The 27,155-nt window shown below is 39.0% G+C and overlaps 1 protein-coding gene across 1 annotated transcript in view; it reads right to left on the reverse strand.

Moving 5' to 3' along the window:
- Window positions 1-6: 6 nt before the first annotated feature.
- LOC126922824 (potassium voltage-gated channel protein Shaw) overlaps window positions 7-27,155 on the reverse strand; it is a 46,415-nt gene continuing 19,266 nt past the window's right edge. Inside the window, exons 3-5 of the mRNA XM_050735756.1 lie at window positions 19,868-20,062; window positions 16,100-17,141; window positions 7-14,996 (exon numbers count right to left, since the gene is read on the reverse strand). Coding sequence (XP_050591713.1) covers window positions 14,932-14,996; window positions 16,100-17,141; window positions 19,868-20,062 — 1,302 coding nt within the window. The 3' untranslated portion in view covers window positions 7-14,931. The remainder of the gene's footprint in view (window positions 14,997-16,099; window positions 17,142-19,867; window positions 20,063-27,155) is intronic.

Raw genomic sequence — 27,155 nt, forward strand, 5'->3', positions numbered from 1 at the left:
CTGATATCAAAGAGTTAAATAGTCTTTATTTACAAACGAACTAGCTTAAATCGCAAACGCAGCGCACAACTCTCGATACAATAATAGATATATAATTCGCTTTTTCATTTTCTCAATTTGTTTTCATTTTCGCCTCTATTCTCTCTCTCTCTCTCTCTCTCTTGCTCTCTCCCTCTCGCTCTTTTTCTCTTTCGCTCTCTCTCTCACTCTCTCGATCACGCGTCACGATCGTCGGCCACATCACGCCACAGTCCAAATCGCAAACGCAACTTGAGTCTACCCTCCCTCGGGTCCGTTTCTTCGCGGAAATACCCCCATTTGTATTACGTTTCTCTCAAGTAATTTATTATTTCATCGATCCTCGTGTTTCTAAACGCCGGGAGAGAAATGCGTTTCCACCCTGTTGGAACTGAGAAGTTGGAAGTGGCCGACGATGATCACGGGAATCGCAGCGATAACGATAATGATATTACAAGAATAAATTATAATGCTATTAAATACAATAATGAAGGTGACGTCACGCCGGAATTTCGAAAGAAACGATGCTCCGACCAGAACACGGCGTGACGTTACGAGCTCCTCATCATCGTCGTGTATCTATGTATGTTCCTCGATTTAGTCCTCTATCACCTTTTTTCATCGTCTCCGTTCTTTCCTTTTCTTCCTTTTTTTTTCTTTTTCTTTAAATGTATATAACCGTAATGATAAGTAATAATAATAACGAGATTAGCAATAATCGTGATCGAACGACGATGACTTCCGGTGTCCGATAGACAAAAACTGTATTCCGGAGGCCGGAGGTCGTCGACGTCGCCTGGCATGTGTAAGAAAAGTCGTACCACTATCTACAAAGTCAAAAAGACCGATAAAACGTGTAAAAGGGCGGTGGTCAACGAACGTGTGTGCATAGGTCTGTGCGTGTGAGTATGATTTAGATATGTGTGTGTATGCGTGTCTGTTTGTGTATGCTTCTTTGTACAGAGTCCTTGGATACAGCACATGTCGCTCCCCTGATACCGTACTGTGCTAACTCGTAGTAAGGTTTTCCTGTACATTTCTTTCTCCTTTTTTCCCCTCTTCCTTTTTTCCCTCCTTCCTTTCTTTTTTCCCTTTTTTTTTTTATTATATCATGGGTTACTCTTATCGGGAACTTGGATCGATCCTTCGAAGTCTGGCTTAATGAAACAAAAAGAAAAAAAGCTCTCCCGTCACTTTCTTCTTCTTTATTTTCTTTCTTTTTTTTTTTTTTTTTTTTTCTTTGAGAGAGTAAGTACTTGAGTTATTTTAAAGCGTCATGATATGTATACTATTTAGAAGAATCGGCGAATTATTTCTTGTTACGATGTGCTATCTTTATCTTCGTTTTATTCTAGTTTATCCGTCGTGATATTTCGTGCTTTCTGTACTTCCATTTCGTGGATTATCCTTTCTGATATCGATTCATGGAGGTAGAGGGATTGAATCGCTTTGTAGTTGCAACTATAAACTTTGATCAGTGAGCTGATTTTTTAATTTTGCTTCGTTCAATGGATGTTTCGTGTCTTTTTTTTTCTTTCCTTTTTTCAAATTATCCTTCGAGATATTGATTTAATGCGATGACAATTGAATCGTTTAGCGCTTTGAACGACCAACTATTCGGTATACTGATTTGTAATCTTTCGAAGCTACGTTACAGGCTCGTTCGATGGATGTTTATCTTCCATTAAATTTGTTTAAACATTGTATACGTTCGATACTGCGATTGATTCGTCGAATAGCTACTCGAAGTGTGGTGTGTTTGTTCGATAAATGTTCGCCGTTTGGTATGTTTATTAAACGAACGTTTGCCTTGTAATCGTATTTGTTTTCTAGTTCCTTGGTCTCTGTTCTATTTATCGAATAGGCTTCATTAGAATTTGTTTACTATCCATATTTAGTCGCACGACTGGATGCACGTATGCGTGTTCAGTATTTACATCGTACATTTCTGTTTATTCGTTCATTGATTTTAATAAAGTGTAACCTTTTTGAGAAACAGATGTAGTAGATTTAAGCGTTCGATATTTATGTATTTATTACTCATTTAACACAATGTTCTGTTGCTTTATGGCTACAGCGACTTTTAGTGCGAAGACTGCGAATATGAGAACGAACCTTAGATAACAGAAAAATAGAATTTCAGATATCGTCTGTTACGTTTAACTACGAAAATAGTATGATCTTGCTCTTTCACGCAACGAGATATTTTATCTGGCGAACATTACTTCAGAGTACTGTGTAGATAGATTGTGCATGAAATCTTGAGATTATTATCGTTTGGTTCGAATCCTTCCAAAGAAAATATAAGAAACAAAAAACAAAACAAATTCGTCAAGACAAATAAACGCATGAGAAGTTTCAAGATGATTTTTAAATTTGTGACATAAATTTGAAAGTATCTGACATTTTTTCACGACAAACCTTTGCTTACATTATTATACGCGGATCGTGATCAAGTACACATCAACGAGTGAAAATGTTTCGATATTAACATTTTATTTACATCGATCGATCTGATATTCAGAACTTTTATGCCCTTTCAGCCATATTATGTATTACGTATTACGCTTGATTTAAAATAAATAATCTAAAAAGAAAACACTATGGATGAGAATCGTAATAAAACCAGGTTTTATTCTAGATGTAACATCGTTATTCTATTCAAATTTTCTTTTATCATCGATATCATGATATTTCTTAAAATTCCATAAAAACTATAACTATTCTCTTAAAACTTTATCTTTAACATCTTAAATTTTCATTCTTTATGAGTATTTCTGTTCAACATTCAACGTTAAATAAATTTGAATAATAATCGTAACTGTAGCGTATTACAGAAATAATTTATTTCTGTGTCCTGAATTCTGCTTTTTACACAATGCATATATTACAATACAAATGCTTTGTCAACAGTTGGTACTTATCGCGTTAGAAAATGAAGTAATAAGAGCTGTATTGAGTAATAAGAGAAGTAATAAGATTGAATGGATTAAATATGCCAGTATATATACATATATATATACCGTGATAAATCAACCGGTTCGGTATTTCATGCTGGTAACGCGTTTTAATTGCAAACTCAAATAATGATTCACTTTGTAACAATTTCGTACCATTAAATATCAGCTAAATCGAGATACTTTTTATATGGCTTTCAAATATTTAATTTGCGTTGGACGAGAAGTCGAGAGGTAATTTCAAATTCACAAACTTTTATACAAAAGTAGTATCACGCAAGCGGCAAATTGATACTCGCCTCTATCTGTGAAATTCTGTCGCTGGACGATCATTTTTTTCCTTCCATCTGTAGTTTCTTCTTTAATACATTTTCTCGCTTTTCAATTTTCTTTGAACAATTTTGCTGTGACAATTAGTAACGGTGTTAAAGAGAAAAACGTCAATTCGCCTGGAAAATCTTCCTCGCCAACGCGTACCGTCGCTGTGATTCACTATTAATATCAGGCAACAGCGGTTTCCACGGGTACATATATACGTTCGCAGAGATACCTTTTATTTTCTTTCTGCACATCCGCAAACGCGTACAATTCCTTTCATTTTGTTCTTCTTTATTTTTTTTCGTCGACCTTTTCCCTCTTTTTCTTCGTATTTTCTTTCACTCTCTTCCATTGCTTCCGTCATTCTGTTCTTCGTTCGCACGCGGCACATTTTGAAGCACTTTTTCTTTGGATAATACCTGGACACTAGTCGACTATCAAGAAAAAAAGTTTAACTCAAGCTGCGTTTCCTTTTAACGGACTTGAGTAAACGCGTACCAGGTTAAATACTGGAACGGATGACAACGCGAACCGGTTTCTTTTCCGTCAATGTAGCGATGACTGGACATTTTACGGTGAACAGGATCTCGTTATAACTTTTTTCTTTCACTTTTAGAATCGTTTCGATGCGTGCCATCTCTTTATCCTATCATTACCTTTATCAGGATCGAATAGCGATCAGAGTTTTTGGAACTGTAGGAAATTTACCGTTTAACTGCAATTATTAATGATTGGTTTTATCATTCGCTTCAATAGGAGCTTACTAACGTCTACTAACAAGATAAAATTAACAATTTAAAATTACTTTTCCATGATCCTGTCACGCAGCTCGAACTTTCATTGTCTACTTCTGTTTACTCCAAACTCCAATGTTCCCGTTTCTCGTTGATACAGCCCAAACTCTAGTTTGCCACTTCCGTAACTCAACGTAACTCAAATTTTTATGTTCCACTTCCCATTAAAACAATCTATAGTTCCACCTTCAACTTTCCGTTAATCCAGTCCAAACTTCTATTTTCCACTGCTCTTTAATCCAACCAAAACTTTCCATTTTCCACTGCTCTTTAATCCAACCAAAACTTCCATTTTCCACTTCTCTTTAATCCAAACTTCAACTTCCCATTCCTCTTTAACGAATCCCAAACTCCTACCTTTCTCTTCTCCTTAACCCAGCCGAGGCTCATAATTTCCATTTCTCTCGAAACCTGCTTCTCAAACTCCTGCCATCCATTTCTCCCTAACCAACCCCATATCCTCGGCTAATAACACGAGGGTTGAGCCTCTCGTGCCGCCACCGTACGCTTTGTTTCTCCGATTTCCTCGTTTAGAAATCTATCAATTACACCCGACTCGATGGCAACCGATTGAAATCCTGCCGCGGCGTCCAACCTGTTTTCCGATCCTCGATCGGATTTACTCGCCGTCAACGGAACAATATATCAGATTCGCGAAGCCTCGTTTGCGCGAAGAGAACGTCAGCCTATATTCTATGGCTTTTGTGTTCCTCAAGGGGCGTGTAAGGAGAGAGATAAGATCGGGAATACTTTGCGGATTGTCGTACACGTTGTCCGGGCGACAGGTCACGTATCGTTTTATATCTGTTCACGGCGAATCGAGTGGCCAACGCGTAATCCACGCACGTAGGACTCGTAAAGGGATCGGATAGATAGAGGTTTCAGATAAGATTGATCACCGGTGATTCGTGTCACACGGTTGAAAGATTTCTTTTGCGGTTCGTGTATCACGTTCGAGCAGCAGTAATTTACCGTTGCAGATTCTCTGTTGTTCCACTTGTTAGATTCGTGGCTCGGCTGTGACTAGAACAGTTCCTACTAACCTTTTAGTTCACGAGGTGCGACAATAAGATTTCGAGAACAATTCTGTTCCGTCAAAAATATGGACAGTTACACGCTATACTTAGTGTTAATGGTAGTAGGCCTTGCTCGCAAATTTTTATACGTATATTTAAGTTGACAATCAGATTTAGAAACAAATTATATGAATTTCACGTTCTTTAATCGAGGTACCATTTTTTGAACAAAAATTGCGTTGTTCATCGAACGATCATTTTTACGATGAACGATAGCTTTTTAATTTATAGGCCTTGTACTTATACACCGTATTTTGCAGCAGACAGTGTGCAACGATTAAAAGGAAGGCGTAAGAAATTTATCATACACCTTGTTTTCCGCGGTAACTTAAACTCACCTCTATACTCGAAATCGTCGTTTCACGTGCATTGAACTAACGAAGAAAATTCTATTCGAGTGACTTACGGTTCAACTAATTCGAATCGTGTTTTCACCTGCTGATTTAAGAACACTTCCAGCATTGCTAACAACCCGCTGCTAAATTATCGATATTCAATTAAACCAGTTCGCGGTATCTAAAATTAAAGGAGTCTACTGAAAAGCAGACGTTTAATGGCGATGTGCTTTAAAGAAGATCGAATCGTCGTACTCATAAATATACAAATTTAATCAATAATTTCGCGATAACTGTTCTGATATTTTAAACGATATTTATCGATATATTACTAAATATTTGGTATACGGTTCAAGCGTAAGTTCGTGTTTTACCGTAAAAGTAAGATATAATCAATTTTACCCTTAGGTGACTTTTAATTTTTCCACTGCACTACATCCTCTATTTTACCTCAACTTCAAAAAACGTTGCATCTGGGTAGGTCACGGTATCTTCTTACTTCTCTCGCATTTAATTTTCGCCACTAATTAATTAACGTCGGATCAACGAGTGGAAAATTCCGGACAAATCGCGTAGAAACGGTTCCTGAAGTGAATCGAGCCTGAATTTAATCACGTTTTCGGTTCATGGGGCAGATTTAACGAAAAAAAATTGTTGTCCGTACGATAGAATTCTGCCCGTTTCTAGACACGTTGTTAATTATCCAGTTGCCGATGATGTACGATTGAATATCCGCGAAATTTTTAGCGTCACCGATTCGTATCACAGTGGGAGCTCGATAATCGAATTTTCATCGTTTCGTATTAAAAATTATAATTTACATTTTTCTTTCTAAAGTTAGTAGTACCGTAGGATTACTTTCTTTTTGTGTTCCATACCATTTAATAAATGTTCCTTCCTGTTTACGAGGTTAGTATTTTAATATTTTTAATATTAACCTTATTTTAACATTTTAATATTTTGTATTTGAGATTAATATTTGGTTCTGGCAGTAGTACCTAGTAGTAAAGTGATATTATTTTCTCGGTTAGGTATTCGCATATAACTTTGAGACATTGTACAATAGTTTGTTTGTTGGATATTCGATAAATAATTATTTCGTTTCGTTCTGATCATTCTTGCGAATGTCGAATAAATCGAAGCAGAAATTCACTCGAAAGTTTCGTTTCCCGTTTCGTTCTTGTCACGCTGCATTTAACTTCAACCATTAACGCGTATATATCGACCGCTATATTATCTCCTCTGAACGATAAACCCGTTATTTATTAAAATTCGTTATTGTTTAAAAAGTCATTATTCATAAAATCACGTCCATATTCTATTCCCTAGATTTTCAATTTCTCAATACTCGCAGATATCGCAGTTATTCTTCATCTTCCACTTTCCTCCCTTTTCTGGCTTATCGCCAACCATTTTCAACCCCCTTCTAAATTACGGCACTACCATAAAACTGTCCAGGAGTGCCAACAAAAACAAAACTCCCAACTCTCTGCTCGATTTCTCCTCCCCAACAACTTCACCTCCGATTCACCCGAAACTCGATTCACATTCAGTTTCTCCAACCAAACCTCGCTGATCGCATCAGAATCAGCTCGAACGATTCGCTCGCGGGCAAATATACGACTTCCTTTGATCTTTCACGCGTCTTTGCGCATGAAAGTCGCTCCCCGACGTTCACAAAGATGTTTTTCAAATACGTTTCTCTGGTTCGCTGTTTTCCGTTCGTCCTGTTCTGTTGGTTTGTCGATGACCTACGAGTCTCGTATAAATCCTGGAAACACCTGGTCCTGTCCACGAAGGAGTCAAAGTGCGCCTTATTATTGGTCGCTTGATATGCTTGCCACGTTCTCCACTTGGCCCTGTCATTCCCCCATCCCCCGCTTATATCGCCGTTTCGACTCTTATCCTCTCTCTCTCCTTTCTCTCTCGCGTGCAAACGCGTGTACACAGAATCGTAAATACAAATGGCGCTTTCTTACACTTCCGTCTTCCGTAGTCTAGACGACGGTGTAATTTTTCTTTAAACGCAATTTGAGGATCAGACGGATTTTGCAGCGTGGGGTTGTACAGGGGGTGGTTCGATTGGTCCCGGCGGTATTCAGGGTGCGTATCGTGTGCGTGTCACGTACGAATACGTTTCATACATGATGCTGGTCATGTACATGAATGTACATGCTGCTGGTGTCTCTGGAAAAACGAGTGTTCGATCTCTCGCGTCGAACTTCTGTTTTCTCTAAGCGAACCTGGTCATGTGTTCTTGTCGTGTTGTATTTTTTGTTAGTGTTTGTCTTCTCGTTTATTTCCTTTTTTCCCCTATTTTTCCCTGATTGTATTTCTTTATCCTTTCGTTTCTTTCAGTCGTTTTGCTTCTGCATCTTTACTCGGGTAAGTTCACAACTATTTGTCCAAACACTTGCACCGCGACGTACACGTCGCAGGCACGCGGAAGGTTTTCTTCGAGGAAGATGAGAAACGCGACGCGAGGATACTTGGATCAATGCTGCTTTAGGTGTTCTGTGTTTTTTTCCCTTCTTTTATTCCCTTCCTTTTCCTTTTTTTTTTCTTTTTTCGTAGTAATTGAATGCGTCGTTCCGAAGATAACAATGCTTTGAAATTTAGCGACGGAAGTTTCGTATACAATGTTCGTTCGAAGCATTGAAAACTACAGAACTCTTTCTTCTCGTTTTCAATTTTGAATAGGTGGCTTGTAGATCACTTTTGCTCTGCTGGATTCAACATTTTCTACGTTTCTTTGGTAGCTTTCGAGTCTGGTATTTTTTTGCTTTTTTTCTTTTTTCTCTTTTGTTTAAACGTTATATCTAAATGAATAAACGGGTACGTTATCGTGGAAAGAATGTACAACGAGCGATATCATTCTAGCAAGTAAAAAAATGTCTTTTGCCAAGCATACATATTATAGCGATGTGCGCATGATAATGAAATGACACGATTATCCACTATATTTTAACAAAGCATACGTTGATCAAGTACCGTCTTAAAATGCTTTTATATTAAAAATGTAATAAATATTACGGCCACGGGGTACAAAAATGGACGAGAAATGCCCATCTCTCGCAGTGTCTACAAACCAATATCGACGTAGGAATAGAAAACATTAGAAAGGAAAATTTTTTTTCTGTATTTGTCCGAGAAAACAGAAAATATAATTCTAAAAATATATAATCGTATTGCCTGACAATCGCATTATACGTTTATTAATTTCGATTAAGAAACGATAATAGATAAGAGGCCAAAAATCTTAGTTCTCCCTTCTGTTCGTCGACATTGATCTATACGTAGACGACAAGCGGACATTCGTCGTCTATTTTCATCCCCTTTGCCTTTCAATTCGTCCCTTCATTTTCGTTTAGAATCACCCTGTATTACGTGTATCATACAATACGGTTTGTATTGTCTCGCTGTAATTTTTTCAGCATGGTTAAGTACTTATGAACTGTCGGTGAATATTTGCGTTTGTACGTGTACAGCTATGTGTCACAGGTGGACGAGCGTGTGTTCTATGCATGTGTGGGGGTGTACTTGTGCGATAAGTGCGTCGAAATTGTCGAGACTCGACCGCAATTCAACTTTATCGTTCCTCGAACGCGCCTCGAACGCTGCAACACGATGTTTTCGTTCTTCCAGGGAACCTCCGTCACCAGTGATATCGTCTCGCGTTAATACACGTCGGATGGCTTAGTTTTATTCATCGGTGCGACCGGCATAACCTTTCGTTCTCCCTTGAGAGTTCGACAATTGTTCTTTACGAATTATTCTAATTAACTTTACGTTCATTTAATGTCCTTATTTCATTTCTATCGATTATTTTTTAGAAAACCGTTGATTTAATAACCGTTTTTAAGAGTAAATTATTGTCACATGTATACATATATTGCTTAGAAAATTATTTTTAACAACATCGCGACCAGATTATCGTATCCCTAAGTCGCTTCTTTACATGTTGACGTATTTCCATTAGATTTCGTGTATACTTTCTTCTTGTTTTCTTGTTAGCATGGTGCGTAATGTTTGTTAACGTTTCTTTCCTTTCTGATTTTTCGTATCTAGGATCGTGTGTTTCTCGAATAATGAAATCATTGTAAAAATTCATATTATTTGGTCAAAGTACAGAACGGAGAATTGTTACGTTAAAAGTCGAGTCGATAGGCGCGTTAAAGATAGGAATTTTATATATATCATTTTTGTATTCGATCGTGGTATACGATATCACAGTAAATCAAAGAAAGACATGAAAATATCATAAAACACATGTAGAATTATTGAAAGTAATTAAAAAACCGTATCGAATTATTATCATTTGAGCAACGTTTCCATCCAAAGCCTTTTATTAATCCTAAAATTATGACAGCTAAACGTCCATCAAGAATGACAACGTTATCATGAAACATCAGAATTTCTTTTTACATTTCTTAGCTTTTTATCTTTTTACCTGTTACAACGATTTTTTTTTTTTTTATATATAAAAGACATACACAACGTATATACGTAAATACAGTAGCTTGATGGACGGCACTGAGTCGATTGTACAAATTTCTCTGTATTAACGACGAAATAAAGTCTACGCTGTAGACCGATAATTTTGAGAAATCAACGATATTCCGTGTCCAAGAGAGAAGTTAATTTCGAATTATCTTATAGAAATTAGTATACCGTTACCTTGTATATCGTACTTAAGTCAATTTTTGAGCATGTTACATTGTTCAGTTCCATTTTATTCATCAACGTTCAAATATTCGTTCGAAGTACTGTAAATATTCCAAAATCTTAAAGTAACAGTTTTACGATTAAGAACGCGTTATGAAAACATTGTAAAGAATATAATTTATTTTATCTCAACGATTCTTTGGAGTTTTAGTTTCGTTCGATTAATTTAAAGTGCATACGACTCGTCCAACTTCTTTACTCGTAATGTTTTCTTTTTTTTCTTTTATAAAATAGTCAGCTTCTTTTTTAAACGTGTCAGAAGTAGACACGAAGAGGGAAGGTTTGTTGTACGTAACGCGGAAACGACATCACTGGTTTCAGATAGAATACTGCTCCTAAAGATAATAATATCTCGTCGATATGACGATTCACAACTTTAGAGCTTCTTAAGCGTTAAATGACGAAGGCTGCTTTCTCTCTATACGATGCAAAAATAAACACGTAAGAATATATTCCGAAATATATAACTAGAAGAAAAGATACTTCAAACTGGCATTGATCCCATATTTTCTAAAAATCTGAATTTAAATTTTATCTGTCGTAGCGAGCAAATATATACGTATCGTCAAAGAACAAAGAAGAAACGAAGAATCGTTTACGCAGAAAACAGCCGAAAATAGAAACAAAGGAGTATAGAACAGCCTGTGTGGTTTTCGTATTTGGATCGCGATTGATCCGAATATTTACACGTACTTGGACGTATATGAGTGTTCAGTTTCGAGGCTTGACTGTGTGTATACGCGCGTGTACATCAAAGATCCCTCGTCCTCGAGTTGCTCGAATTTTATCAGCATTTCATCTCCGAAAAGATATTTTTATATTATTACATACGCTATATCAATACCGTAGTAGTTCCGTATAATCGTTTCTTGTTAATCTTACGTTTTAAGGAAAATCCGGAGAAATGTTCAACTTTTCGTTGCATCGTCGTTTTCTCATTATCAACAAACTTACTTCAACATTAACGGCACGCGGTATATGCACGAAGCGTATATACAAAAAGCTTGGCCATCGAAGTCTCGATAGGAAATAAATTTCATTCGTTTAACCTGTTCGGTTCGCCACTCATCCGCTGAGTACAGCGTCGCTTAATATTTAGCGACCGCGAACAAGCGTAGCGAATTTTATTGCAATTGACTTTAATCGACGCTCGGCCTTTACTTGCTTAATTTCCGATCGGTGGTATACGCTTAGCGTTAAGCGAGTATCACCAGACTTTTATTAGCTTTCTCAGAGTTCGAACGTTTTATGCATTTAGTTTGGAAAATTATGCATCGCTAGTTAACGCAGCCTTGTTAAATCATTACGAGAGTTAGAAGCAAATATTCACGATTATCCGATTAATCTTCGAACCAATTGAGAGGATCAGATGGCAATCGAGGCAAATGGCAGCCCATTAAATATTTTACTCACTACGTTACACTCTACTAGGGGTAAAATTATGGTATATCAAAATTTGTTAACAATCAACGTTTTATGCGACACGTGTGTACATTTGGTCCTCTCAATTAGGGCATCGACTAATATCGACCTCGACGCTCGGATTTTACCAGCTACTAACAATAAGTATCGCGAGATGAGTATTTTCTTTCGATTAATTATCGATCGATGATTGTTAACGGAGATGTTATTAGGATGGCGGGAAATAAATATGTTATGCTTTTCGTGCAGCGAAAGGCAGAAGAACACCGAAATTTCTCCAAGGATTTTCCACATTGAGGTTTTATTCGCTATCTCGTTTCGTTCCTTATATCGTTTGCAAAGGAAAGTTTCCAGATGAAAGGTGGAAATGAGAAACGCAAATTGTTCACTCATCGATATTTAAAGCGGCAATCTCGAGAAATTAAGAGCGGCCTTTTATTCGCTTTCGACGACGGTTCATAGATGGAAAGTCGAATCCGTTTAAGGGGAGGAGGGATCTTCTTGGTACGACGTCGAATCCTGACAAAAATTCCTACGAACGTTCCGTACGCAAATATTTAAACTCCTCGAGACGCCGCCAGTCTCATTACGCGGCTGCTGCAGCATTTACCAGATACTTTCAGGAATTTTTGGCAGCGAAGCTGTGCTCTCCGGTTTATAAATTATTCGACTTTGACCAACACGAGCCTTTCACTCGACTTCCGCTTGACAATCAACGAATATTCCTCGTCGTTTCAAACGAGTTGTTGCGCCAGTGTTGGGCTTCGATTATTTCGGATAACATATAAAATGAATTTAGTCAACGTCTTTTGCATTCGTTCTTCTAAGTTTTTCGAATAAAAGAAATAACATCGCTCCGTCGAAAAGAATATTTATAGCACGTAAAGACGAATACAAAACTTCTTTGCGAAATGACCGAAAACGCTTGGATAGCTTCGATAGTTTGAAACAAAGCGAATAACATGCAAGTAGCGGGTTTCATTTTCCTTTTCATTCTAGTAACAAACATTCGTTCACCCAACACTGCCCTGCGCATTCATCCCGCGTACACCTTCTACCCTCCTTTCTCTTATTTTTATCTCATTCGCTTTCTCAACTTCCTTTTCCTTGCTTCTCCCCACTCTCCTTTCTATCTTTCTTTCATTTCAATCTCATTTAAACATTTAGCAGAATCAACGCGCGATCTTTTACCGATCCAGGCGCGTTCTCGGTGTTTTCTGAATGATACGAGCGAATGATCCGTGTTTACTAGAATGGAGGGAGGTGAAGACGTTGTGGCGAGAATAAAGAACGGACAGGAGAAATTGGAGAGGAGAGGAGAGATCGATCGCTCGAGCAAACGATCGAAGAAAGTGAAAAAGATACATTAGCTGAATTGATGTATCGCGAGAAGTTCCTGAATAACGTTAGATCGGTGCAGGTAAAATGTCGGATGTTTGGTGCGCGCACGCGCTCCACCCTCGTTTATTAAGGCGCTCCGCTGTCTTCTTATTTGGTCGTGAAGTTTTTCTCCTCTACTTTTCTCGCCTCCCTCGCTTCTTTTCCTCGTTTTTGTTGCTTTCTGAAAGGTTAGCAGGTTGGTGCGGACGTGATTTAATTAAAAGCTCCAATTAATTGCTGCCTCTAGCAGCTTTTGATTTAAAACGTGACTCCACTTCCGGTGGCCAAGCTGCTCACTGTTTTTGGCGTTCGGCTTTAAGGATTTGGAACGCCCTTCATTATCACTTTCAACGCAAGTACCTCGTTCTTGGCAATTTCACGAGCATTTCGATTTTACGATTCGAAAACCGTACGCTGCTTGTTTTTACGTTAAACGTAATTAGAAACGATTCGCAATTAAAACGTAAGATTGCATATGCTGTAGGTAAAACGTTAATTCGGCTGATACTTAAGGCTGATACGTTCCTTGTCCCAGATGCATAGAAGCCAAATTATGTCGCGGTCAGTTTTGGTTCGAAAAGTCAAACAGTAATTATATATTCTCGTGGTACAATTAAGTTATTTTCAGATGGTATAGTTAGCCAGTTTACGCTTCAGAGTGGCTTGTTTATTAGTAGTACTGGTCCTATGTTAATGCGATATACTTCATGAAATATTTGTTACAAAATTGAAACGTATAATGTTTGTATAATTTCATGTAACATCCCCGCGTTTGTGTTTTAACCACGATACGTATTATGCATACTAAACGGATCGTTAATGTTTCATAAATTTCACTTAGCGGAAATAAAATAGGGCGAAATGAATTTTACCATCTTCTAATTCGATTGTATTGTATCAACAAAGTTCGCGTTTTCTTCTCTTCCATCGTGTATTATATAACGCGTGTCTACGTTTATAAAAACACAGAGATTATTTACTTATCTAGTCATTTCGAGCTTCGTACGAACTTACAAAGCTTTTGAAGAAGAAGAAAACAAGCAGCTTGGTATATTTGCCAGAAATATTCTCTTCTACCCAACGACTGTTCGTACCTCGAGAAAATATCTCTGGAAATTTCAAAAATTCCTCTTTCCAACGCATTAGCCAAACATATTCTCTCGTTTTAAGTTATATATATTATATCTGTAATTAATGGTAAAATAGTATAAAAATATATAAATAAAATATGTATTTAAATACATCGTAATAAATTATAAGTTACATACAAGAAATATAACGTGATAAATATACCTGTTTTATACGAGTATATCTATAAATCTATAAAATTGAAAATCTCCTACCATAAACATTACCAAAAAATTCACCAGACCTCAAGCTCTAATAAAACTCGAATAAAGAAGAATAGGACACTTCCAGTTTTACATTCACCTGCTAACCTTTCGAGCGCAACCCTCGTTCACCGAATTTCGAAAGATTTATCATCCACTAAGATCCCGATGATTGCCTGTAAGCCACCAACAAGCCAGAATTTCACAGCCAAAATTTCTCCCAACCCCTGCTACACACGTATGCTGATACATACGTACATACGCATACGTGTGCTGGAACGAACAGAAACGAAAAGAAGCCAGGACAGCTGTAATAATCCACGCATGGTCGCAGTGAAAGGCGTCGCAAGTGGTTGCGGCAAAAATCCGACGTTTCACCCGCAGCGATCTAATATTCCCTTATAGACCATGCAATCTTGATACCCGTCTTGAGCTCGTTCCTCCGGCAATCTTTCCCCTCCGTCCCCGGCTCTCTTTCTCTCCCTCACCGTTTTTCCCGTTCGGCTCGGTAGGTCGTCCCGACGCCCCGGTTGAGTGCGCCTCGGCAGTGGTGGAGAGTAGCGTTGGTTTCAGCTTTAACCCAAACCTCCGGCTGTCTTGGTCCCGTTGGTCCGCAGGTTAGAGTTCCTCCGGTCCTCCTCTGGAACCCACCGTACAAGAAGAACAGGAAAACAAAGACACTACAGACCTTCCCGCTCGGGCGACAATTACAGCTAAAATTGTCTTGCGTCTTGGCCAAGACCACTGCTTAACCCCTCGCTTTTTTCCCCCTTTTCTACCTTTATTCTTTCTTTCCTTCTTTTCACGTTCCTTTTGTACACCAGCAGCCTTTGTGCATGATAATTGCTGGACATACACGCGGCTTCTTCCTAGAAACACTCGGCTCAGCGGAGTAAGAAATGTAGGTTTGGCGAACGCTGCGAGTGCACCTGTGACGCGGTTTAAGACTCGTTTCAAGTGCTTGGGAAAGATCGTAGGTAGTTTGGAGAAGGTGTGTCGGTGGCTTTTACCGGAGGTTTTGCGGGCAGTACGAAGGAGAACGTTGTTTTCACGTACGTAGATACGTATAGGATCGCGTGCAGATATATCTAAATATATATATACAAATAAATGTGTCTGTGGAAAGGAACTGTTAAAACTTTTAACAACTTTGTCTGTACCTACGTATCTTGTCAAACCATTGACAAGAAACCGCTATTGTAGTATTCTTCTACGCTCTGTATTCTGTAGTATCCTTCGTTCTAAACGCGAAACGGTATATATGCAAAAGGAAGGATAAAAAAATTGTTGATCAACGAAGAGTAGGTAAACTTCCATCTATATTGGAATGCTACTCGTCACTAGAACCTACGATGCCATTTTCCTCCCATAAAAACGCGAGTGGGCGATGGAAAATGTTACGATAGTGCCTTTGAAATCCGTCAATAGTCGACTACTACAATAGCGTTGTTGCATTCTTCGTATTGGATTGTCGCGGGGATTCTGTTTTTACGAAGATAAGATATCTTACTCTACGCTGGCAAGCACTGGTTGCCTTTTATGCCATTACTACGTTTCCATAGATTCGTATTAATAACTAACCAGTAGTCCTAATAATACGATAAGAAATACGTACATTTTATCTAGACAACGAAATATACTCGACAGTCGAAACGGAGTAAAATACGTTCTTACGCGGACTTACGAAAACGACAAACCTAATCCTCGAGAAACACGTGGCGCGATCAAGCATGGAGAACTTACCTGTTTTCGTGGCGAACGAAACATCCTTGGGATGATTGGTCTTGATAGCGTTCATCCGTCTGTTCTGAGGTCCCATGCCGCCAGTGCAGCCGACCCCGGGCGTCTGTCCAAGGCCAGGGGCTAGAGCACCGGATCCCGATGTAGGTCCACCCGACTGCATGTGCTGTTGGGTGCATCCCGGTGGCCCCATAGTGCCTGCAACCCCGGCCGCTCCCAACGGCGCACCCAGAGTCCGTACTCTCGGCTGTTCGACCGGAATTACACGGCGTCTCTTCTTCGGTAGCTTGGCTCGCGCCTGCGTGTGACTGTAATACATCGCAAAGTTGCTGACGATCACGGGCACCGGCAGGGCGATCGTGAGGACACCGGCAAGGGCGCACAGCGCGCCGACGAACATCCCTATGTAGGTTTTCGGCACCATGTCTCCGTAACCGACGGTGGTCATCGTGACCAGAGCCCACCACAATCCCAATGGTATGCTCTTGAAATCATTCTTCGGATTGTACTGGGTACGTTCCGCGTAATAGACCAGACTGGCGAAGATCACGATGCCAAGGACCAAGAAGAAGACCAACAAGGTCAATTCTTTGGCGGATGCGCGGAACGTCTGGATGAGAATCTTCAGGCCGGACGAATGACGGGTTAGCTTGAACAGTCTCATGATACGTATGATGCTCAAGAACTCGAGTATATCGGCGTTCTCCAGATGCGAGGCGAAACGCTGTAGCCCCAGGTCGATGTAGAAACTGACGGTAGCTACCATGTCGATCACGTTGACCGAGCTCTTGATGAACACGCACCGGTTCGGGCTCGCGGTAATCCGTATTAGAAACTCGAGAGTAAACCAGGCGTTGCACACGCACTCGATGTAGAAAAAGAAGTCGTGAGCGTTCGTATGCGTTTTATCCACCGCCCAGGAGCTGCCGTTCCCCGTGTTCACCGATCGGTTCACGATCACCGGCACGCGCATGTCCGGATGCGTCTTCAGGCAGAACGACAAGATCGAGATGCAGATGAACAGGACCGAGACTATGCTGATCACCTGTGGAGCATTTCGAATAATTTGATTAGAGGTGGATTGATCGTCAGATTCGAGTTTGCATTGTGTTAGAGAATTGGTTGAGACATTTATCATCGTATCAAAACTTCTTCTCGTAGACGGTCATAACTAACGCATCATCCATATCGTACTATGATCAAACACTTCCAACAAATTGATCGGCGATAAAGGGATAAAGAAACGAAGAGTCGAGGACGTGATCCGAATCCCTGCTATTACTCGTGAAAAAGATATTAACGCATGACTAAAGTTTCAGAATTGCTTTTCATTATGAGCGTCAGAACGTGGACAATGTTACACGAAAATCTGAATAGGCCATAAAATGTCTAGAGGGATCACGTTGAACCATGAAACTGAGATTATCGCGGGGATCGCCTAGAGGAGTACTAACACACGATTAACTTTTATAGAAAATCCTGTTACCGTGGTTCCACCGTGTTTTGTTCTTTGTAACGACGTTAAAAGTTACGCGCCGCTGCGTGATCAGTACGTTCTTACCTCCACGATCGATTTTCTTTAGGAACAGCTTTTAACGTCGCTACGAAACAAGTAGTTACGCTAACTTTCGATACGAACGAGAAATTACGTCGATGACTCTTTTTTGAATGTGGCCGATATTAACGAAGGCTATAGACGATCCATTCTGTCACGCAACGATTTAACGCGTTGGTGATACACGAACATTAGAGTTACTTTACAAAATGTCTGAGAATTTGACTGGTTAATCATAATTAAACGAAAAAAAAGACAATCTATACTCGTGTTAAATAAAATTCCTATCGGAGATAATAACAAGCTGGATAAATTATCGCATGATTCATTTTATGCTACCTTTGTGTTTCTTTGTACGACGTAATGCTACGTATTGTGATCTAAAATAATCACCGTGTTCCTGAGAAACGAACTGAGAAAGGTATTGTAATAATTTCACGTCAACTTCACGTGGACAGGATAATAGAACTGGAGGCGAAAGACGATAATAGTTGAAAGGGATCGTACAGAGAACACAGGTAAGACGAGATGAAATGAAAATAAAGCCGGGAGAAAAGTAATATGAAAAGTAAATTCCAACTATCAATTTCTGGATGTACTTTAATCGCTTCTTTGCCGTTCAGTTAGTTCCTCTTTTTATCATAAATAATTTCGATAACCGACGCAGCGACAGATATCCTTGAGAATATCCTGCGACGATAACGCGCACTAGAAAGATCGTGGATTATTACCAAGTTTGATTAAAAGTTTTACGGCTATAGAATTTCAGCACAACGCACAAATTCACAATTTTTCTACAGCCAATCGTCAATTTAATTACTTGTCTTTATTAACAACGAAAGAACAAAGATCAAGGGTGCTTTTAGCCGAAACGGAAAACGTTTATTGAGATTTCTTCTTTCCATTCCGTGAATACTATCTAGTTTTACAATTGCGAAGCCGGAATCCAACCTGTACATAAATTTTATTCCTTTTGAATCATGAATCGCGTATTGGAAACCCGATAGAAGTTTATTATCGTGTACAACTTTTTCATTGAACGTAAACCTGTTTACAGCGGAGTTCTGTCGTTTTGACAGCAGCGTACGACAGTTGAAAGTTTTCAGTTTGATCCACTTCTTCGTTTTCTCACTCTTTGTCATAAACAGCGACAGGGGGAAAATAAATGAAAAGCTGTTTTTACGATGGAACTTTTAGAAGACGTAACAATGTGCCACCGCTTTATTAACCACGTTTAGCTACTTGAGCGTTTCACGAGAATTAAGATACGTGTTTCGTTTCTTCGTAGCAGTTCTCTCATTCCTAGTTTTGTAAATCGCCTGTGAATATTTAAATAGATTTTATTACGATTTTTATTTAATACCAATGACATATAGCATAGACATTTGTGCAAAAAAGACGTTTCATTATAATAAAGCAACAATTTTTATACAAAATATAACGGAGTCGACTGCTTAATTATGAAATACACGACAGGAAATAATGACTAGCTTTTGCTATAAATTTTAACCTTATTTATAGTTCATTGTTGTGTATATTTTACGAACTACGTTTCTTGGTTAACCACGAGTGAAGTATGTTTAAACTTCTTACCCCGAAGTTTCTGTCAAACAAGTTGCCGTCAAACTTTTGACAGCTACCTAACATAATAACAGGACCTGACAAAACCAGTTCCTTTTTGCTTTTCTTCCTATATTTATATACTAAAATTCGTGCTTAATAAGAAAGCTTCGTTTCAATCTGGTTCAATTTAATACTAAATAAAATATTTAAATCCTATTTGTTCGTTGAAACGAGAACAAGATCGAAACGAGTGTATAAACTAGAACACCGTAACACGGTTAACCCTTAACTACAGGCTTTAACACTTTTTCCGATGGCATCGAACGCTTTTAATGTAACATTTAATCAATTAATTGCTTTCACTTGGAAATTTAAAGCTACATTGAAAACGCATTGATTACTATCCCTACGTTATGTATCGATGTTATTAAAATTACGTATTATCCGATATATCGATATACCGTACGTTTACACATTGCAACATGTTTATCTAATACGATTAAAGTCGTTAAAGTTTAATTCCAGCACTAACTAAAATTCTGTTCCAATCGGTGAAGTTCTATCGTATTGTCCATCTTGTCTAGAGAAAACAAATGTATACACATGAAAAATATACAAAATATACAAAATATACAAAATACAAGTATACGAACCTTGGCTGCCAGCGAGGAGTAGGGTTCATCGAACAGCGACCACATCTGGGGCTTGAGCTTTTGCCACCACGTGAGAGTGCCCTCGTAATATGCCTCCTCGAAACCAAACTTCCTTGCCAGTTCCTCGTCCGTCGGCTTCTCGGTATCGAGGTCCAACCTGTCGAGGACTGTCAGCGTTTCCTGCGTGTCCCGATGCTAGAAGAGCGGGTCGGGGTGGAAGAGAGGAAGGATGCAACAACGATCGTTATTCGTACCTGCGAAACTCTCTCGTTCTCTCGAAGGTGCGTATTTTTTTTTTTTTTGTTCGTGCTTTTCCTCGGGACACACATAAAAAAGCGCGTGCAAAGCGTACGTGAATCTCCACATATCGAAGAAGAAAGTCATTCCAAATTTCGGCTACGACTAAATTCTAGCTGGTTTCGAAACTCACGATCGCACCATGCGTTACATCTCGTTATTTCCATTTTACGTTGTTCCTGTTGCTATTACGTTCTCGTCCGTAATTCGTATTACGCGTGGCTGGAAAGTTGCTGCTACGCGTTTCGAATGCCGAAACGTGTAATCGGAAATACTAATACGTGAACGGTTATCGGAGAGGAAGCGACAGGAGAAAGAATGCCGCACAGTCACAAATAACGTTTGCAGCCCAGAACTTAAATTGACTACGACATTATTGTTCTATCTGGCATAGACGTGTCTCGAGTGTTCCAAACAATAGATCCAAACAATTTATTTGTAGATATATGACAAGTTTGGCCAATGCTGAAAATACGTGTGCCCTATTTTTCACGTCACGTCACGTCACGGACGGTAGTCCCATTCCAGTGGAAACCAATCAGGCCGACGTTCCTTTCGCTAGCAAAGTTCCCAGCCACGGAATATGTACGTATCTCATGGTGATGAAAAGGACCGATGAAAGCATCGTGGTCTCGAGTTACCCCACGTGGCGCATTTGTTCTGGCTGGCACGTGAAATTGCCGGTATCATAGGGTAAATGGCACCGCGCTCTGACTTCTCGCGGCTCTCCGAGTATTCTTCGGCACACTTCCAACCAACCCACCAGTTTGCTGGATTCCTTTGTGCGAAGGAGTCCCTGGACGATTTCGCGTAGCTCTGAATCATCGTGTTATTATACGGCCGTGTGTTTCTTTATTGGGCGGCGACGACTCGAGGGACGAACTCAACACTCGGAGACAATGGAGAGGTGACTCTTATAAAGTATCGTCTGTTCGAGCTTTCGCTTTCTTATTGCTAATTTCATGCCTCGCTTTTGTTCGCCAACAGATTGGGGGAGTACAGATCGTTTCGCGGAATTGGTTGTAAATAACGTTCGGGATTTTATCGAAAGAAAACGAGGGAATTATGACCGAGATCGTGTTTGAACGAATATACGAGGCTTTTATTGGATTTATCATTGACCTTTTTGGTGCTGGGTACTCTAGGCACGATCCTATCAACGACGATATTCGTTACGATCGTTGATACAGAACAGACTGTGGATGTTTCTGTGAATTCATACGCGTTTTACCCTCTTTCGGGCCAACGATGCTTTCTTCTCGACCAGACCCTAACGAAACAAGATCGCTTCGAAACCAGCATCGTCTTTACAGGTATTATACAGCATTCGTTCTCACATCGAAGTCACTTGCGTTTCATCTAATTCCTAGAAATTTACGATGCCATATTTAATTGCTAATAAAATGAAATATCTCTTTGCTCTATAAACGATGAATACGTCAATCTATAAACTGCTCTTTTCATCCGCTATTTGTTTTTAATTCGATTCTCATTTGATGCGACGACGATTGACGATCCAACCTTAATAGAGCAACTAGTCTGGAACTATAGCAAATTCTTCCAGAAATTGGACGTATAACAAATGCAAGTAACAATGTGCAATCGAAGCACGAGAATTAAACTCGTCCAATTCCCTTGCTTCGAATTTGCATACGCAAACATTCATTGTAGCTCACAACTAGCAGCACATTTGAATGATAGGGAGAGGATTTCCCAAGGGGACACATGATTTCATCGGTTTTCTCTTTCACCTGGCGGATCATCGGTCCACGCTCCTATTACCGGCTGATAAACAAACTGTTAAAACGGATCGTCCCCTAACCAGAATCTCTTTTAATTACGAAACTCGAAATTAATAAAGACAAATGAATCCCAGTCAGGCTGCCTTTAACTCTTGCAAATAAAAATAAAAAATACAAATAAAATATTACGTACGACGATCCGACCTCGGTCAACGGGTTAAGGACTGCCCAGATCAACTCAAAATACTCGAAGTTGCCAAGTTTACGCTTGTGTTCGCATGGAAGCGCGAACTTTCACGCTCATCCATCGTTTAGCATACACGCGTCGTACGAGCAAAAATTTCCTGTACGAGCAAACTCGGAAGCTGCTATCGTTTATTACACCGTCACGAAGAAGCTTTTTGTCATTGTATTACGAGTATTTCGCGTTGATCATGGGAATCCTTCGCAATTCGATAAATCAAGGGACGAGATTAACTTGGACCAGGCAAATAGAGTTGCACGAGCCATGTTTCACCGCATCGTTCAATGAACTCGCCCATTGGGATTCGCACCTTCGTCTCATGATTAATCCTAATCACCGGGAAATTCGATGCCGCTTTTTTTGGCCGGCCTCGTTTCGTCGGGTTCCAACGGGAATTCGATTATAATCGCTGCTCGTTTGCACGCCGCGGCTATCGACGAGATTGTTTACGTTAATTGAGCGGAACCGATCGACGGTCTAATCGGAACCAACCTCGCCTGTCTTTTTTCGAATCGTCCAGTCAACAACTTTGGCGATAGATTCGAGTGATTTTGTGTCATTTATGTTAGTTGTATTTATGAGCAGTCGAAACTAACGGTCTACTCTTTGAATATGAATTAAATTGCTTGCTTTACGAACGTAGATTTCTTGGCTATCTTTATTCGATCTTATAGTTTCGAGGATGGACGACATTGGAAATTTTACTCGTTTAAAAGTTCAGAAATTGTAGTTTTTACCGATCCTAATTTTTGCTTTGAGATTTAGAGTACGATACTGTACTAAACAATTTCAATTAAACTTTAGTTAATCTGACACGTACATTTGTTTGTATGATTCTTTATATATTAATTTGAAACACTGTGCACGAAAAAGCCAATAATTTGCGGGTTGTTATACTTGTTTTTGCGTCAAAACGGCTTTGCGGCTTCGCGAATTTGAACTGTTCCCTGCAGCGGAAGCGCGTTGGCGGCTAATTCCACCGTAACGAAAGGATTAAACTTCTGGATTAAATTCATTAATTCTAACAACTTCTTCCAATATTCTGATACTCGTTTAAAATTCGAAACATTTTAATGTAAAAGTAACGTTAAAAATTGTAGCAGGAATTTCTTCGTGGAAACAGAAGACACAACGCAAAAGCTTCTTATTTGCAATAGCTCCGTGGATTCGTTCTATGGCCTTAATCGAGCACGAAGATCGATAATTCGTTTCACAGTTTCCCATTAAGTTTTCCATAATTCACGTTTCATTTCTGTTCTCGGCTTTACGAGTTATGACCGTATCGGATTACTGCTTTGCAACAAAGAAATTATCGTTTCAACGGATATTATTCGGTTTTCATCGGCATTTACGCGCCTCTTTCGCGGATCAGTAGAAATTTCTGAATTAATTGGGAAATCTCACGCGCACCGGATATTTACACCGCAAAACTGAAATCAATCGATCAAGAAGATTTCATATTCTGGCCATGGAATGGTTTGATATTCAATTGTTTCTTAAATATTGATATCATAAATTATGGTAAGAACAAATTCAATGGATGATAACAGCTCGTAAGATGCAAACTCTACGACAGCTTTTCGTACATGCAGAGCAACCCGAGGCAAGTAGGGAGAAAACACCGGATAACGGAATAATCGAATTGGCAAACACGGACGTGCAATTCCAGGAATATTTCTGAGGTACCATTACTACTTTGAAGCTAATTGGACGCTGATTGACAATTTGGATAATGTACAATGTACGAGAGACTCGTGGAATGGTATGCTACGATTGTGGCGAGCAGCATTTGAATATTACTGCAAGCTTGTCGTTACTGGATTTTGGCGAATGCGATATATCAGAACCGGAAACCGTGAAGGACGTATATACACGACCCCGATTAGAAGACGATATAGGGTACGCGATCGTGCAGTTAATCGACTAGAAACGCCCCTGTCGACATCGAAAATCCCTTTAGACGATCATTAAAATCGCCCACGACGTGTCCGTAAATTTTCGAACTCTGTTCTATCGCTTTTATGCTCGCGATAGTCGCGAATTTTCACGTCGCAGAAAAGGATCTTATACTTATGTAGTTGTGTATTTTTGTATTTCATATCAATCCATGTAATTAAAAAAAATTTCTCTTTTATCAAAACTTTCTTTCTTTTCTCTATGGCTGCGACGAATACAACTCTTTAAGCGCAAATATGGTAGTACAGCCTCGCTTGATTGTGGTGTTCGTTAAAGATTGATTCTAACGTTGATTAATAATCTAACATTTATCTGTATATAGCTTATTTTTGATTAACACGTCCGCTGATATTAGGCATTTTGCACGCGTGTCTTTGAAACGTCGCAACAGCCAGCTAATGAAATCAATTAGGTTTTTAAATATTTACGAAACAATGGAAAACTACGAGTAATTCGCCAGAGTTACACGGGATTCTTCGCTAAATTATATTCATCGAATCTTGCCCGCGCAGCGCGATAGATCTACGGACCGCGTTTCAAATTTTCACAAAGACTCCCGCGATATTCTTCCGTTTCTCATAAAAATCCTTTCTCTTGGTCTCTTCTGCACGATAATTTAATAGGTAACAATATTAAAAATGGTTACACATTACCGCTATACGATCAGCTTGCCTGCGAACGATGAATTTGTAAGCTTTCTACTATAAAATTCAAAAACAATTCTTGGCAAAGCTAATGTTTCACTCTTTCAGAGTTCCCTAACTAATATTTGAGATTTGGACATTGTTAGTAAGTTTTAGATCGGGTCACGGTTCTAATATCTCTCTAAAACTTGATATTTGTACTTGTACTTTCATGAGAATCGCGAAATAATGGAAACTGTTCCCAAGGATCGTCAATATTGTACGAACATTAACGACGCTTACGTTTCGACAACCATTTACAAATGAATTCCATTACTCTAATTAAATAATAAATTTATCCGGCGCACACAGAAAGGTACCGCTGTTTACGTACGTGTCGTATTACGAATGATGAGATTTTATCGTATTCGTAGCGACTCACAGATAATATCTTAATCTTTTATTGTCACGACAGCTGCATGTGCACACTCGTACTATAATGTGGTCGCCATGATTTATGGCCATGTGTGATGGAAATAATAATGTGCATATTATACGAATTATGTTTACTACTGTTGTTTTAACTACTTTATCAAAAAACCACTATTTTAAGACACTATCTGAACGTGAGAATTTTATTCACAGATACCTGTTAGAATCAGTAGATTTTTCAATATTTCAATAATTTAAAGACTCTATAAAAACAAAAAAAGGATACATGTGCATCTTTTTGCAGAAATGAGATACATACGCTAACAGCCAAAAGTTTAGAGTTATTCGTAGTAATTACTCCGCGTATAAATTACTTCCAATTTTTCTGTCGATAGTGTAATATCAACTCCTAACGTCCGATCCTTTCTCCCTTTGTTAACATTTATTTGCCTCGTTGCCCTGATACCTTCGAGAAACCCTCCACTCCATTATTTCGAAAAAAAGATCTTCTGTCCGTGAAACAAATAGCCATATAAATTCCAGTGAAATATTCAGTGCTTCGGAAAAATCGCACCTTGTTACTTTATTTATATCCACCGTCACAAATCAATGGCGTTTAATCAAACCCCAAAGATGTCCTTTGCCCTGAGTTCTATAGGCGCCTCAACATAAATCTCTCGTTTCCCCTCACCTTTTTTTCTCGATACCCGACGACCAACACGGGTCGAATATGGTCAAAGCTGCAAATGGTCACCGTTTGGTTCAGACGTCGTAAATGGGTCAAGATGGATAATCTCACGGGATAAGGCTTGGAGACACTCAATGAACCAAGTAGAGGAGAAAGTAAGTTACTTCATAGTATAAATCGAAAGTGAAACGAAGGGTGAGAGGCAAGAAAAAGAGGAACGACGACGAAACGGTTTCATTCAGAGAGAAAGAGAATAAATTTGTAATACTTCGGTCCATCGGTGAAGAAGTAAGATTCGCGAAGTTCAATGGTGTGAAAACGAAAAGGAATATTTCAGATTTGCTGGAATTATGATAACCGAGTTACTATTCTTTGGAAACTTGCCCGACTGCTTACTTTGACATTTCTTCTATTTGTTTCGCAAAAAAATGAATGAAGAGAGAGAGAGAGAGAGGGGGGAAGAAAAAATAGTACGACTTACGAAAAAGTAAAGCGATCCGATAAATTCAATTTTGTTTCATAATCGCATCGTATAATACGATTAATTACGTTTTGCCGTGAATCTGATATCTGTGTCACATCTTGATAGTGAGACGAAGGAAACAAAATGCAATTTATTTGATCGGTTCGTTTCATATCCATACAACGATCGGTATTTCGTAGACCGGAAGAACGAAATTTTACAGATTTTTCCTAGCTTTCGATTTTCTTTCGTACTTGCATCTTACGAATGTGCACGACAATGGACGCATCAATTCGCTCGCCTCGTACACGGTGTGCTAGTTTCCACGAATCGATAATTGTGCGTGTACTGTAGAATTTAAAACGGAGAAGGGAACGAGAAGAATCTAAAAAATATGTAAGCGGGTCGAATCCATGTTAAATCTATCGTTTCATAACATATTACAACGTTTCTGAGTAGATTAATTCCTGAATAACTTTGAAGGATGATTTTAAAATAATATTATTTGGTATTTTGTCTGACTTGTAATAATCGTCGGAATGTTAAAGCGAACGAATTTCATCAGCAAATTAATACGATTGTCGCTGATATTCGTAAAATCGATAGATATACACTGGTGAAATTGTGGAACAACGAACGGTGAAAAAATTTACAAACGAGACATCGCGATTTCATCGATGGAAATGATTCTTTTTTCGTTATAAAAGTAGCAATTGTTCGATTCGACTGCCTCGTTGTTTTGCCGAATCAGTTGACCGAAATAACGACCACAGAGAGAAATAATTCATTATTTTATCTGTGTATGCGATTTGTCGCCTCCTTTAAAATTGTTAAGGGTATTAA

The sequence above is a fragment of the Bombus affinis genome, chromosome 12 (genome assembly GCF_024516045.1).
Source record: "Bombus affinis isolate iyBomAffi1 chromosome 12, iyBomAffi1.2, whole genome shotgun sequence".
Lineage (NCBI taxonomy): Eukaryota > Metazoa > Arthropoda > Insecta > Hymenoptera > Apidae > Bombus > Bombus affinis.